The following is a 13,595-nucleotide window of genomic DNA, read 5'->3' as shown; positions in this document are numbered from 1 at the left end:
AAGGCAGAGAGCAGGCGTTATAATGGTGCCTCCTCTTGGTGGTGTGGTCCAAACTGAAATGTACACACTGATACTGTTAGGTGGGTGTGGGTGCCAATGTGGCGACAGAGGACAGCTGCCAGGAGCTTTCCTGAGCTGCTTTTATGTCCAGGCCCCCTGACCCCACCCTGCCCCGCTCTCAGGGAGCCACCGCTTAGCAGGGTGAGAAACACATAAGCGCACAGCTTCAGCTCCCGCGTGCAGTCAGGGCTGGGAATATTGCAGAGCCCGAAACCAATGTTGAGGCGGGGAAGACAGGAGCGGGGAAGCAGTCTACGCAGATGGGGAAGATCCAGGCAGGTGCCAGGGGAGTCAGGTCCAGCCTGGGTCCGAGAGGAGGCTGGAGCCCGCAGCAAAGGCTGGAGTGCAGGGCTGGAAGGCAGGCAGAAGAGGAGGGGCCGCCCCCTGAGGGCACCAGGGGTTGGATTTGCTGCCTCCTCCCGGGCACAGGGAGCAGGGACCCTCACCCGGCCCCACTGCAGCCTGGCACTGGCCCTGGGGAGGCCCTCTCTGCTGGCTGCCCCCACCCTGGCAGGGGCACAGATGCAGTTTTCCATCTTATTATTCTGCTTCATGCATTTGAAAAATGAAAGTTCTCCCTCTCCCCTTCACCACACATACATATTTCATACGGTCATTAGACAGTGGCACTAAAGGACTCACAAATCTTCCTGGTCAGCATGGGCGGCCTGGGTGGGCGGCAAGAGGCCCCCAGGGAAAGGGGTCATTGTGCGAGCCATTGTGCCCGGCCCACCTGGGGGGGTGGAGGGGCAGGAGAATGGCAGCTCTATCTGTCCCCAGGGGCTCAACACTGCATCTCCCTCCGCCTCAGCTGCTCCAGGCGCCAGGGGGAAGGGCACTGTACAAGGGGACCTCGGGGTCCTCCCCACCCTGGCAGTCCAAGTGCAAGTCTGGAGGCACCCAGGGTCCCTGTGTGGCTTTCAGGTGCCCCAGCCCCCTCACTTCCTGCACGAGCCCAGCCCTCTCTACCTCCCCGATCCCCTTCCTGCTTCCGGGCCACTCTCCCTGCCTTTCCCCGGGCCCCGTCTCTTCACCCTTCCTGCTCCATGCCTCTCTTTCCCTTTGAAACCTCTCTCCTCCTTGTCTTTGCCCCCATCTCTCCACCAACTCCCTTCCCCTCACCCCTCGCTTCTTACTTGTATTTAATCATCCATCTCCCAGCATCGCGAAGCGCTGCTATGTGCAGGCATCGTCCGAGCCGGAAGGTGAGCCTGGCAGCTGTGGCCCTGACCTCATGGCCACAGACACTTTCCTTTGACAGACGAGGATGCTGAGGCCCCTGGGCTGCTGTTTGGTCACACGGCGACCTGGGCTGTTGACACTGGCCTGGAACGGGGCTCTCTGCACATTGACCCCTCGGCGTGGGCTCGATGGCCGCTGGCCAGCTGTTCCCCAGGCCGAGCTGCAGTGATTCTGGTCTAATAATGCCAAACAGGGTGAGGTTATAGGTCAGTGGGATGGAAGGGAACACGGGCTCCTCCCCCCCCCCCGCCCCTCCAGTCCCTGGAAGCAGGGGAGAGAGGCGGCTGTTGGGAGGGGCTTCGGTCTCCTCTCCCCGGGAAGAACCAGTGCCTCTGCTTCTGAGGGCCAGAAGCAGTAACACACCGCGACTCAGAGCACGGCTAGGCGGCCCTGGGTGCAAATCCTTGCTCTGCTCCCTTTTATAGCTGTGAAGCCTTGGGTGAGCCATTTGCCTCCTCTGCCTCGGTTTCTCTGTCTCTAATAGGATTGTCATGAAGAGGTTTACTCTGGGCCTCACTGGGGCCTAGGCCTCAGTTTTGTGATCTGTGAGATGGGTGGAAATGTCTGTCTTCCTCATCACGTTGTGAGGATAAACGTGGATGGTCTTTGAAAATGTAAAAGGTATCATAGCACAGGCTGGCGGGGTCACCATTCTCGCTCTTGTCATCAGCATGAGGCGTGCCTCTCTCCCTCCAGGCTCTTTCCACTACTTGTGATAGAAAGCTGTTGGATTAGCCTGGGTAAAACAGGTCTTGTTGGACTCACAGACCAAACTGCAGTGGGAAGGGATGTAACCCCAGGACCCGAGAAGTACCAGGACCCAGCCCCTGTCTTCCAGCTCTCCCCTGGGGGCACCTTCATCCTCCCCAACCACCCAACCACCCCCAGTTCACTCTGGTCCAGCTTCACTGCTATGGGGGAAAACTTCTACCCCTGGCAACCATTTAAAGAATCCCAGGGAAGGATTCTGATTGGCCAGCTGCAGTCGGGGGGCCACTCCCAGCCCAGTCCTGTGGTCATGGGCAGAGCAGGCAGCTCCCACTCAGACCACTTGTTCAGGCAGAGAGAGGTGCCAGAGAAGATGGGTGGGGAGAAAAGAGGGTGTTTGCAGTGGAAGAGGTTGCCAGTCAGATGACAGTCTGCCCTATGCGTGCGATGGATTTTTCCTGGGGTTCAAGGAGGGGCACCAGAAATGCCCCTGAGGTGCCTCTTTCACTGGGCAGCGCATCTGACTTGGCATCTTTAGAGACAGGAGGAAAACTGGAGAATCCAGCAGATGCTGACCCCCGCCCCCCTCCCCCCCGTGCCCCCTTCATTTGTGGTATTTCTCAAACGGACAGGTCATGACACCAAGCCCCTGAGATCTGCAAAGAATAAGCCTGCCCGGCCTGACATGAGGCAGGAGGGGTGGTTTCCCGAAGTTAGGGATTTCGGTAAAAGATGGGGCTTCCAGAACCCTGCTCTCCCGTATGCATTTAAATAGCTGTTTGTGACTGGGGGAACCATGGTGACCTTCGTGGCTCTAGAAAGCTTGGTGTGGGCCAGAGGCGTCGTGCGGGAGGACCAAGGCTGGCTGTGGACAGCTCCTGGTGGGGCCGGGGCCTCAGCCGGGCCTGGCAGTGACGACTTGTTCTCACCTTTGCAGGCAACGGACAATGACGTGGGCACCTTCGGGGAAGTCAGCTACTTCTTCAGCGACGACCCGGACCGGTGAGACCCTGCCCGCTCCTTCCCGGTGGCCTCTGCCACTCCTGTGACGGGCAGCTCCTCAGTGCCCGGGAGGGGCTACGACCATGGCTCGAGCCCTGGGCTGGGAGCAGGAACCCAAGGGCCCTGCTGCCAGTTGGGCCCTGATGCGGTACAGTCTTGCTCAAGTCCCCTGAGGTCTCCGGGGCAGCGTCTCTGACCCTCAAAAGACAGCGTTTGCAGGCAGTTCCGAAGCTCATGAGAGCACGGCGGCCGCGGCAGCCAGCGCTTTCGAGGCCCTCGCCGTGTGTCAGGGATTTTGCCAAGTGCTTGCATGCGTCTTCAGGTGTAACTCTCCAAACGGAATGCTGGAGCCCAGTGCTCGGCACTCCTGTCATCCTACTTCACGGATGAGAAACCGCAGCCCAGAGAGGCTAAGTCACTTGCTCGGAGTCTGCAGCTCGGCCAGCACACAGCACGGAGGGCCAGGCCTCGCGTGTGGTCTCACCGCAGAGGCACAGCCTCCGGGGGCGGGGGGAGGGGGGTATGCTGCAGCCATTAGGCAGGCGCCCGCCTCACCGCCCGACCCACACCAGCCTCGCCCTGCCACCCGCCATGCTTCTGGGCATCTCTCTCTCTCTCTCTCTTGTCTGTGGTTAAGCTGAGCCGGGAGCAGCTCTCGTTTTTAACGTGATCGAGAGCCAAGTTGAATTCAGAGGGCAGGTCTGCTTCTGAAGCCGAAGTGTCTGATGCATCGGGAAGCCCAACGGGATGAGGGCAGCGCTGGCTGTCAGCCTGGATTACGGGCCCGACGGTAAATGACCAGGAAGAGACGGATTGTTGGGTGCATTCCGGCCGTTCTCTGCCGCGGAGATGGGGCCTCAGAACGGGAGGAAGGAATGAGCAGCGGGACCGGCGCACAGGGCACCCAGTCCCTCAGGGATCTGTGTTCAGGGGGCCTTGTCCTGGTCATCTTGGGTGTCCTCATTGCCTCCTATCTTCTGGGCCAGGGCTTTCCTGGCCTCTGAGCCAGGATCTTCCAGGCCTGGTGGCTGGCAGCCGTGGAACAGGTCAGGGCACACAAATGCCAGCTGACGACTCACGGGGCCACCTGAGGGGGTGTCGAGAGGAGCCAGGTAGACCTTGCTCCTCCCCAGGAGACGTTGGTGAGGCTCAGTCCCTTGAGCAGAAGACGAGGGGTAACTCCTGAGAGAGGACCAAACTCACTATCCTGGCTGGGTGTTTAAAACATTTTGGTTCAGCACCCTCTGGATGGCAAAATTTGTTTTATTGCCCAGATATGTGTGTGTTTTTATTGAGATATAATTGACATAAGTATGGTATTTGTTTCAGGTGCACAGCATAATGATTTATACTTGTGTGTGTTGTGAAATGATCACCACAATAAGTCTAGTTCACATTTGTCAACATGTATAGTTATCCATTTTTTTCTTGAGGTGAGAATTTTTAAGATCTACTCTCTTAGCAACATTGGAATATGCAATACAACATTATTAGCTATAGTCTTTGCATATACATTGCTGTACATTGCATCCCCATGTTTATTTATTTTGACAGTGGTTCGGTTTTATCCTTCTGCATGTGGCTGTCCAGTTTCCCCAACACCATTTATTGAAGAGACTACCCTTTCTTCATTGTGCATTCTTGGCTTCTTTGTCATAAATTAATTGACCACATATGTGTGGGTTTATTTCTGGACTCTATTCTGTTCCATTGATCTACGTGTCTGTTTTTATGCCAATATCATACTGTACTGATTACTGTGGCTTTGTAATATAGTTTGAACTCAGGGAGCATGATGCCTCCAGCTTCGTTGTTCTTGCTCAAGATTGCTTTGTTTGTTTGAGGTCTTTTGTGGTTCCATTCAAATTTTAGGATTATTTGTTCTATTTCTGTGAAACATGCCATTGGAATTTTGAGAGAGATTGCAATGAATCTGTAGGTTGCTTTGGATAATATGGACATTTTAATAATATTAATTCTTCCAATCCATGAGCACAGAATAGCTTTCCATTTCTTTGCCATCTTCACTGTCTTTAATAGCTTTCCATTTCTTTGTCATCTTCAGTGTCTTTAATTGGTATCTTATGGTTTTCAGTGTATAGACTTTCACTTCCTTGGTTAAATTTATTCCTAGGTATCTTATTTTATGCAATTGTAAATGGGATTGTTTTCTTAATTTCTCTTTTTGACAGTTCCTTATTTGTGTATAGAAATGCAAAAGATTTTTATATATTGATTTTGTATCCTGCAACTTTACTGAATTCATTTATTAGTTCCAATAGTTTTTTGGTGGAATCTTTAGTGCTTTCTATATATGGTACCACATCTTCTGCAAATAGTGACAGTTTCACTTTTTCCTTTCTGATTTGGATACCTTTTTCTTTCTTGCCTAATTGCTGTGGCTAGGACTTTCAAAACTAAGTTGAATAAAAGTGATGAGAGTAGGTATCTTTGTCTTGTTCCTTATCTTAGAGGAAAAGCTTTCAGCTTTTTACCATTAAGTATGATGTTAGCTCTGGGCTTGTCATCTATGGCTTGTATTATATTGAGATGCATTCCCTCTGTACCCAGTTTGTTGAAAGTTTTTTTTATAATAAAAGGATCTTGAATTTTGTCAAATGCTTTTTCTGCATCAATTGAGATCATCATATGATTTTTATCCTTTAATGTTGTATCCTGTTAATGAATATTACACCCATGATCTGTGGGTATCACATTTTCATATCTCTGAAGGAAATCCTACATGATCATGGTGTGTGATCCCTTTCATTGAATTGGGTTGGCTAATATTTCTTTGAGGATTTTTGCATCTATGTTCCTCAGGAATATTGGCCTGTAACTTATTTTTCAGTTAGTGTCCTTGTCTGGTTTTGGTATCAGGTTAATGCTGGCCTCATAAATGAGTTTGTAAGTGTTCCCTCCTCTTCTGTTTTTGGAAGGGTTTGAGAAGGATTGGTATTAATTCATCTCTGAGTGTTTGGTAGAATGTATCAGTGAAGCTGTCTGGTCCTTGACTTTGGTTTGTTGAGAGATTTGTGATTACTGATTCGATTTCATTAGTAGTTATTTTTTCAGATTTTCTGTTTCTTTTTTTAATAGATTTTCTGTTTCTTGATTCAGCCTTGGTAAATTGTATGTGTCTAGGAATTTATCCATTTCTTCTAGATTGTCCAATAATGATGTAATTATTCATACTGGTCTCTTATGACCCTTTGTATTTGTGTGGTGTCAGTTACAAGACTCTCTGCCCATTACAGTTCTCCACATCTGACTGTCCGGGAGGCAGAAAGTCCTGTTTGCAGCAAAGGAGGGTCATTCTTCCCGAGTTTCCTCTTTGAGTAAATCCACCTACTCCTGCCCTTTCAGTACCTGACACGTCACCTCCCAGGTGGTCCTGATTCCTGCCCACCACCTCCCACCCGACTCCCCATTACAAATAGATGCTCTACTTATTGAGGGCACGTTAAAAAGGCGGATTTCAGACTTCAATTATCTGTGTCTGTTTATCGCCTCGGGCGAGGACAGGCTGGTAAGTGCAGGCCCTGTCTACAAGCTGCTTTACACCAAGCTGTTCTCCCACCCTCCTTCCTGCCTGGCCCAGGTTCTCTCTGGACAAGGACACGGGACTTATCATGCTGATCGCCAAGCTGGACTATGAGCTCATCCAGCGCTTCACCTTGACCGTCATCGCCCGGGATGGGGGCGGGGAGGAGACCACGGGCCGGGTCCGGATCAACGTGTTGGACGTCAACGACAATGTGCCCACCTTCCAGAAGGATGCCTACGTGGGCGCCCTGCGAGAGAATGAGCCTTCCGTCACACAGCTGGTGCGGCTCCGGGTAAGGCGCCAGGCTTTCCTGCAGCCCGGCCATTCATCTTATCCTCTGCCTGTACCCTCTTCCTGGCGATTCCCCTGGGAAGCCACTGCGAGAGCTGCTAACCTCCATCACAAAGAAGTCTGCCGGATTTGGGGGTCACGTTCTTGGTCTGTGTGAGGACGTCCCCTCGTGTCCTTGGTTACCAAGTGCAGCTAGTGTCTGCCTCAGCTTAGATTTCAGGCCGCCATTCAGCAAAAGGCCGCCCCCTTCATCTCCCTTGGCCAGTGCGAGCAGTTTCTTGCGTGAGGACCCCATCCATGCCCTTTAGAGGCTGCTGAGAATCAGGAAGCGCTGTAGCTGGCAGGGACCAGAGGCCCCGGGCACAGCCACCTCACAGGAAGGGAGCAGGTGGGAAGAGAGCTCCAGAAGGCACAGTGAATTAGCAGAGGAGTAGAGGCCGGACTAGAACTCGGGACTCTACATTCCAGGTGTCCTCCTGCAGCGCGTCCCCAGCAGGCTCCAGCGACCTCTGCCCGTGAAGCTGCTCGGTGTCCTCACGCCCCTTCCTCCCTCTGTCCACCCAGAGTGACAGGACCAGGGCCTCCACCTAGAACTTGTTTCTGAAATGAGGGGGAGGAGGTGGGCAAGGAGCACACAGAAGGCAGGACCATGTGCCCACCCAGCATGGGCCATGCTCCCTGTGGGGCCCTGCTCCCCCTCCTCCCTCCCCACTCCGCTCCTGTTGTGTCCAGGGTGGCGGGCCACCCTTAGGCTCTCTTCAGTCAGACATTGGGAAAGCAGCTGCTCATCAGCCACCCCAGGAGACAGTCCAGGGGGAGAAGGATCTGACCCCATCCCGCGTGCCTTCTTCCCTCCTTGCATTCATGCACCATGCATTTATTAGATACCTACTGTGTGCAAACACCATGCTGGACTCTAGGTATGCAGCTGCAATCAGGAAACACAGGTTCCTGCTCACCAGGAGCTAAAAGTCTGAGCAAGGCAGGCAGAAATTATACAAGAAGTCGGGGGAACCGATGGGGTGCACAGCACAGGGCCCTAACCCAGTCTCGAGGTCAGGGAAGGCCTCCGTGGGTGGGATGTGCAAGCTGGGACGGAATAGGCTATAGGTGGTCCTGCCAGGTGTGGTGGAGACCCACTCCGTCCCCTGGGTGAGGCCTGGCCTTGCCCACTTCTCCCGAGGCCTCCAGCCTGCCCTCCAGATTCCCAGGATAGCTCCTCACTCAACATGAGATGTGTCTGCTGGGCGCCAGACAGCAGCCTCCAGCTGCAAGGCCAGGAGGGTCTGATCACCCAGAAAGGGGGCGCTGAGAGGGACCAGCCCTCCTCCCACCCACCCTCCTCTGGCTCACAGCCTCTGTCCATCCTCTTCCTTCCAGGCAACAGATGAAGACTCCCCTCCCAACAACCAGATTACCTACAGCATCGTCACCGCCTCCGCCTTTGGCAGCTACTTCGACATCAGCGTGTATGAAGGCTATGCAGGTACAGGGGGGCAGGACGGGGGTCCGGCCAGGAGGAGGGCTGGCAGGTGGGAGCTGGGTTGCGCACTCCCACCTGCCTCAGAAGGGGGCTCTCTGACTCTCAGACATGCCAGAGCATTCGGGGGCTTCCCCGTAGCTCCTGTGGGCTGGAGCAGCACGTGGCATGCGGCCACCCCTCCATGGGTCAAGATCTCTGTCTCAGATGGGCCAGGTTTTTCTCGGGGTCGTAGGCCCAGGGCCAGCCAGGCGGCTGATGTTCCCACAATCTGAGGAGTCCCTATATCTCCGCAAGGCTGTCTGGGTAGACCTGTGGGATGGAGATTCGTTAGTCAAGCTTCCCCATCCTGTGGGCTTTCTGCAACTGCCCCCACCCCTCTGAGGACCCTGCCTGGCCCAGGCACAGTTCCACACTTTGTACCCTGCCCTGCCTGCCCGCTGTGAGTCCTGATCCCTAGAGGCTGTGAAAGGAGTAGCAGCAGCAACTTCAAGCTCCATGATCCCATGGGGCCACCTCTTTTTTTTCAGATGAAGCACCTGGGACACAGAGACAGGGAGCCACTTCCCCGAGGCCACACAGCAAAGCTGTCCGGGAGGCCCTGTGGTCTAGCTCTTGGCTGCCTCTCCAGCCTTGTCTTCGGGCACTTCCCCTCCCACCACCAGAACCCGGCAGCTCGGAACCCTCTCTCTAAACTCTCCTCTGACAGTGGCCACTGCCCGGCCTCCCTTCCCCGCTGGCTGCTCTAAGGGCTCCTGTGGACATCCCTCTCTGAAAAGCGTCCCTAATGCCTGAAGCTGTGCTCGCTGCTCCCAAGGCAGAAGGGACGCGCATTGGATGACTCTGCGTCCAGTGCTCACTCCTAGCACCCCACCGTGGGGTCAGAGAAATGCAGGCACAGAAATCACAGCCCTGGCTGCAGAGGCTGCCGCCTGACGCTCTCTGTCAAGTCAGTGCCCCTTTAAGAAACGTGACAGTGCCATGCCTCTGCCCACCCTCTCACCTCCCCTTCCCCTCGGCTGCAAGGACCTCCCCTAGGTTTTATATGACTAGAGCAATAATTTGATTTCTGTTTTCCAAATAGAAAGTGGCAATTTAATATTGTTGCAGTGCCTTTGCAGATTACCCAGGCCCCCACTCCCGAGCCAATTTGCCTTCCCATCCAAAACCGAGCATCAGTGGGTTCACGCCAAGGGGACTCGTGGTGAGAGTTCAGGCTGTGCAGGGTGGGGATGTGTGAGGTCTTAGCGCCCCCTCCCCCAGATCCTGCCTCTCCACCTCTGTCCACCTCTGGCATTAGGGGTCTTCACCCACCTTCTAGCAGAGTCTGCGGAGGGTAAATTCTGCAATGCCATACACTGAGCGCCCCCCGAGGGGTCTACAGACACTGAGCGTCCCCCGACGGGTCTACAGACACTGAGCGTCCCCCGGGGGGTCTACAGACACTGAGCGCCCCCCGACGGGTCTACAGACACTGAGCGTCCCCCGGGGGGGTCTACAGACACTGAGCGCCCCCCGACGGGTCTACAGACACTGAGCGTCCCCCGGGGGGGTCTGCAGACACTGAGCGCCCCCCGACGGGTCTACAGACACTGAGCGTCCCCCGGGGGGTCTGCAGACACTGAGCGTCCCCCGGGGGGTCTACAGACACTGAGCGCCCCCCGACGGGTCTACAGACACTGAGCGTCCCCCGGGGGGGTCTACAGACACTGAGCGCCCCCCGACGGGTCTACAGACACTGAGCGTCCCCCGGGGGGGTCTGCAGACACTGAGCGCCCCCCGACGGGTCTACAGACACTGAGCGTCCCCCGGGGGGTCTGCAGACACTGAGCGTCCCCCGGGGGGTCTGCAGACACTGAGCGTCCCCCGGGGGGTCTACAGACACTGAGCGTCCCCCGGGGGGTCTACAGACACTGAGCGCCCCCCGGGGGGTCTACAGACACTGAGCGCCCCCCGGGGGGTCTACAGACACTGAGCGTCCCCCGGGGGGGTCTACAGACACTGAGCGTCCCCCGGGGGGTCTACAGACACTGAGCGCCCCCCGGGGGGTCTATAGACACTGAGCGCCCCCCGACGGGTCTACAGACACTGAGCGCCCCCCGACGGGTCTACAGACACTGAGCGTCCCCCGGGGGGGTCTACAGACACTGAGCGCCCCCCGGGGGGTCTATAGACACTGAGCGCCCCCCGACGGGTCTACAGACACTGAGCGCCCCCCGACGGGTCTACAGACACTGAGCGTCCCCCGACGGGTCTACAGACACTGAGCGTCCCCCAGGGGGTCTACAGACACTGAGCGCCCCCCGGGGGGTCTACAGACACTGAGCGCCCCCCGACGGGTCTACAGACACTGAGCGTCCCCCAGGGGGTCTACAGACACTGAGCGCCCCCCGAGGGGTCTGCAGACACTGAGCGTCCCCCGAGGGGTCTTCATAGTGCCCAGAGCAGCTATTGGAGAGGCATGAAGAGCCTGTATGGTAAAGAGAGGAGGGAGGGAGGGAGAGAAGAGAAATGGGGAGAAAGGCAATGAGAGGAAAAGACAGGGAGCTGCCACCTGTACCCCACTATCTACTCCACCCCCTGGCAGCCCGACACTGGGCAATAAAGCCCGTTATCTGGAGGGTATCAGGAGCAGTAACAGGGATAGGACTAGAGAGCCTGGGCATGACCCTGACCTCCAGACAAGTGCCAGATGAGTGGGTGAGACAGACAGAAAGACAAGTAGGAATGACACTTTCTGGGAAAGAGCCTGGGCTCTGGATTCAGACAAACCTGGGCTCGAATTGTGGCTCTATTGAGTTCCTAGCTGTGTGTCTCTGGGCAAGTTACTAAACCTCTCTGAGCTTGGATCCTTCATCTGTAAAGTGGGGCGTATATTACCACCAGAGTAGCCACACTTGGTGGCCTCGCATGGGGCCTGCCACATATCAGGCAGTCAGTTCATCTAAGTCAACACCATGAGGCTCCAGGAGTTCATGCCAGCTGTCCCCTCCTGCCCCGAGGGAAGCCCTGGCTGGATGGGTACTGAAGGCTGCTTACAGGGGTCCTGGGACCCTGTTCCTGTCATTTCAGTGATCAGTGTGAGCCGCCCCCTGGATTACGAGCAGATACCCAACGGACTGATTTATCTGACGGTCATGGCCAAGGACGCTGGCAACCCCCCTCTGAACAGCACTGTCCCTGTCACCATCGAGGTGTTTGTAAGTACCCAGGGGCGCTGGCCTTGCCCTCCAGGGTAAGGGGTGGTGAGGGCTTCCCAGGGTGCCAGGGGCCCCTCCTGAGCCCTGTGTCCCCAAGTCCTTGACTGTCCCCACAGCTCAGGGGCTTACCTGGCAGACCATCCCAAAGGCTGTCCTAGCAAACCTGCCAGCCTGGCCAGGGCGGTCCGGGGCCTCAGGACACCCTGTCAGGGGAACAGGAGCTGGAGGAAGTGCCATGGGATCCCCCACCTAGAGCTACATTCTGTGAAGTTCAAGGGAATTCCTGAAGGCCATCTCCTCTCCTGTCTCTCTCTCCCTCTCTTTCTTTTCACTTCCTTTTTCCGCCCCTCTGAAGATCTAAAGGGGCCTGAAAGCAAACCACAGCTTGTCTGACGTGGATATCACGCACACCTTAGCGGGCTTAGTGTCTGCAGTGATCAGTCTCTGAATCCGTCTCCACACTGGCTCACTGGCCCTGTGCAGCCCCCCCGCCTCCAGGGGATGAGATGGTGGTGACGATAGGCCTTCCCCCCACGCACCCCCCCAGACCCTCCGGCACTGCACACGCACAAGCCTGCCCCCATCTCAGAGGCGGCTGCCTGCAGGGGAGGGCGAACATGTTGATGGAAGAGTTAGCACGTTACCCATTCCAGGAGAATGAGATCAGATTGTCAGGTTACGAGATACGCTGTGATTTGACATATGCTCAGGAAGACACCGCGCCCAGAGCTGGCTTGCTGGATGACCTCCCTGTCCCAGCTGGCTTTGCCAGCAGCCCCTGGTGCTGCCCTGCCCCTAGCTTCGTCCTCGCAACTGAGGCTGAGGCTCCAGGGCCAGCCACCGAGTGCAACGGTCCTCATCTGGGCAGGGGACCCCACTTGCTTACGAAATAGGATGGGGCTGGCCGTGACAGAAAAGCCAAGAGTGGGTGCATGGAGCAGGGTTGAGGGGTGGCATGGGAGGGTGAGGCAGTGCAGAACCGGGTGCAGCAGAGGGAAGGGCAGAGAGTCTGGGGCCTTATCTCTGGCACATCGGGCTGCAGGAGTGGCAGGGAGGACGGGAAGAGATCCCCAGGAGCCTAAACACCTGCCCGTTGAACCTGCAACCTCCCACCTGAAATGCCAAGGCTTATACCAGCCAACTAGAATGATGCCCTGCCCGTCAGAACCACGTCCTGGTACTCTTTTTAAAATTGTGTTTTTCAATTACAGTTGGCATACAATATTATATACGTTTTAGGTATGCAACATGGCGACCAGAAGTGCACAACTGCTAATACACAGCTTGCAAAGTGGTTACCCCAAGTCTAGTACCCACCTGACACCGGACATAGTTGTTATCGTGTTATTGGCTATATTCCCTCAGAGCTGTCCTGAGGGTCAGAAGGGGCTCCACACTCTCCTTCCAGGGCTTCCCTGGCCCCCCACCCCCCACCCCGACCTCCAGCAGGAGGAGGGTCTGGCAACAGAGGCAGGGGCCACCCTGGCTGTGTGTGAACATCGTCTCTCAAGCAGGACTCTGGGATGCGTAGTCACTGAGTCTAAGGACCATACTTGAAAAGGTCACCGCCTTTGGGTTAATTTTGCACGTGGGTGGTTTTTAAGTAGCTGTCACTCGTCTGAGCTGCCATCTCCCTCCACCAGGCCGTGGACGGCAGCACAGACTGCACAGGGTGGGGGTGGGGAAAGGCAGATCCCAGCGACAGGGTTCTGGAAGGAGGAGGGGCGGGTGAGAGGGGCCAGGTGACTCCTTTTCATCCACTGCTTGTTGGTTTTTAATAAAGAAGTCAAACTCGGTTTGTAGATTTCCCATTAGGGGACAATAAGCTTTTGTAGAGGGAGCCGCTGAATTAGAACTAATAGCGAATGCAGCACCAGGATCCGGGGAAATATCACCGCTAATAAGTTTCTGCCTCATGCTCTGTCACTGACATTCTCAGCGCTGCTTCGTGCAGCCAAGCAGAAGGCTTAAATAGACACACATATGGGGCACCCGTGCCGCGCCAGGGACACCGGGCATGCTGTGGAGGCTTTGGATGTGTGGCGAGGCCTCCCACAGCCAGTCG

General features: G+C 55.8%; 1 protein-coding gene across 1 annotated transcript in view; it reads left to right on the top strand.

Annotated features, from left to right (window-relative positions):
* Positions 1-13,595, top strand: part of LOC132214646 (cadherin-23-like) — a 317,401-nt gene that overhangs the window by 259,357 nt on the left and 44,449 nt on the right. The window contains exons 14-17 of the mRNA XM_059661973.1: positions 2,948-3,012; positions 6,614-6,851; positions 8,231-8,336; positions 11,403-11,530. Coding sequence (XP_059517956.1) covers positions 2,948-3,012; positions 6,614-6,851; positions 8,231-8,336; positions 11,403-11,530 — 537 coding nt within the window. The remainder of the gene's footprint in view (positions 1-2,947; positions 3,013-6,613; positions 6,852-8,230; positions 8,337-11,402; positions 11,531-13,595) is intronic.

Source organism: Myotis daubentonii, chromosome 13 (genome assembly GCF_963259705.1).
Source record: "Myotis daubentonii chromosome 13, mMyoDau2.1, whole genome shotgun sequence".
Taxonomy (NCBI): Eukaryota; Metazoa; Chordata; class Mammalia; order Chiroptera; family Vespertilionidae; genus Myotis; species Myotis daubentonii.
Note: the sequence above shows the minus strand (reverse complement) of the source record. Positions and strands in the feature narration are given on the sequence as shown.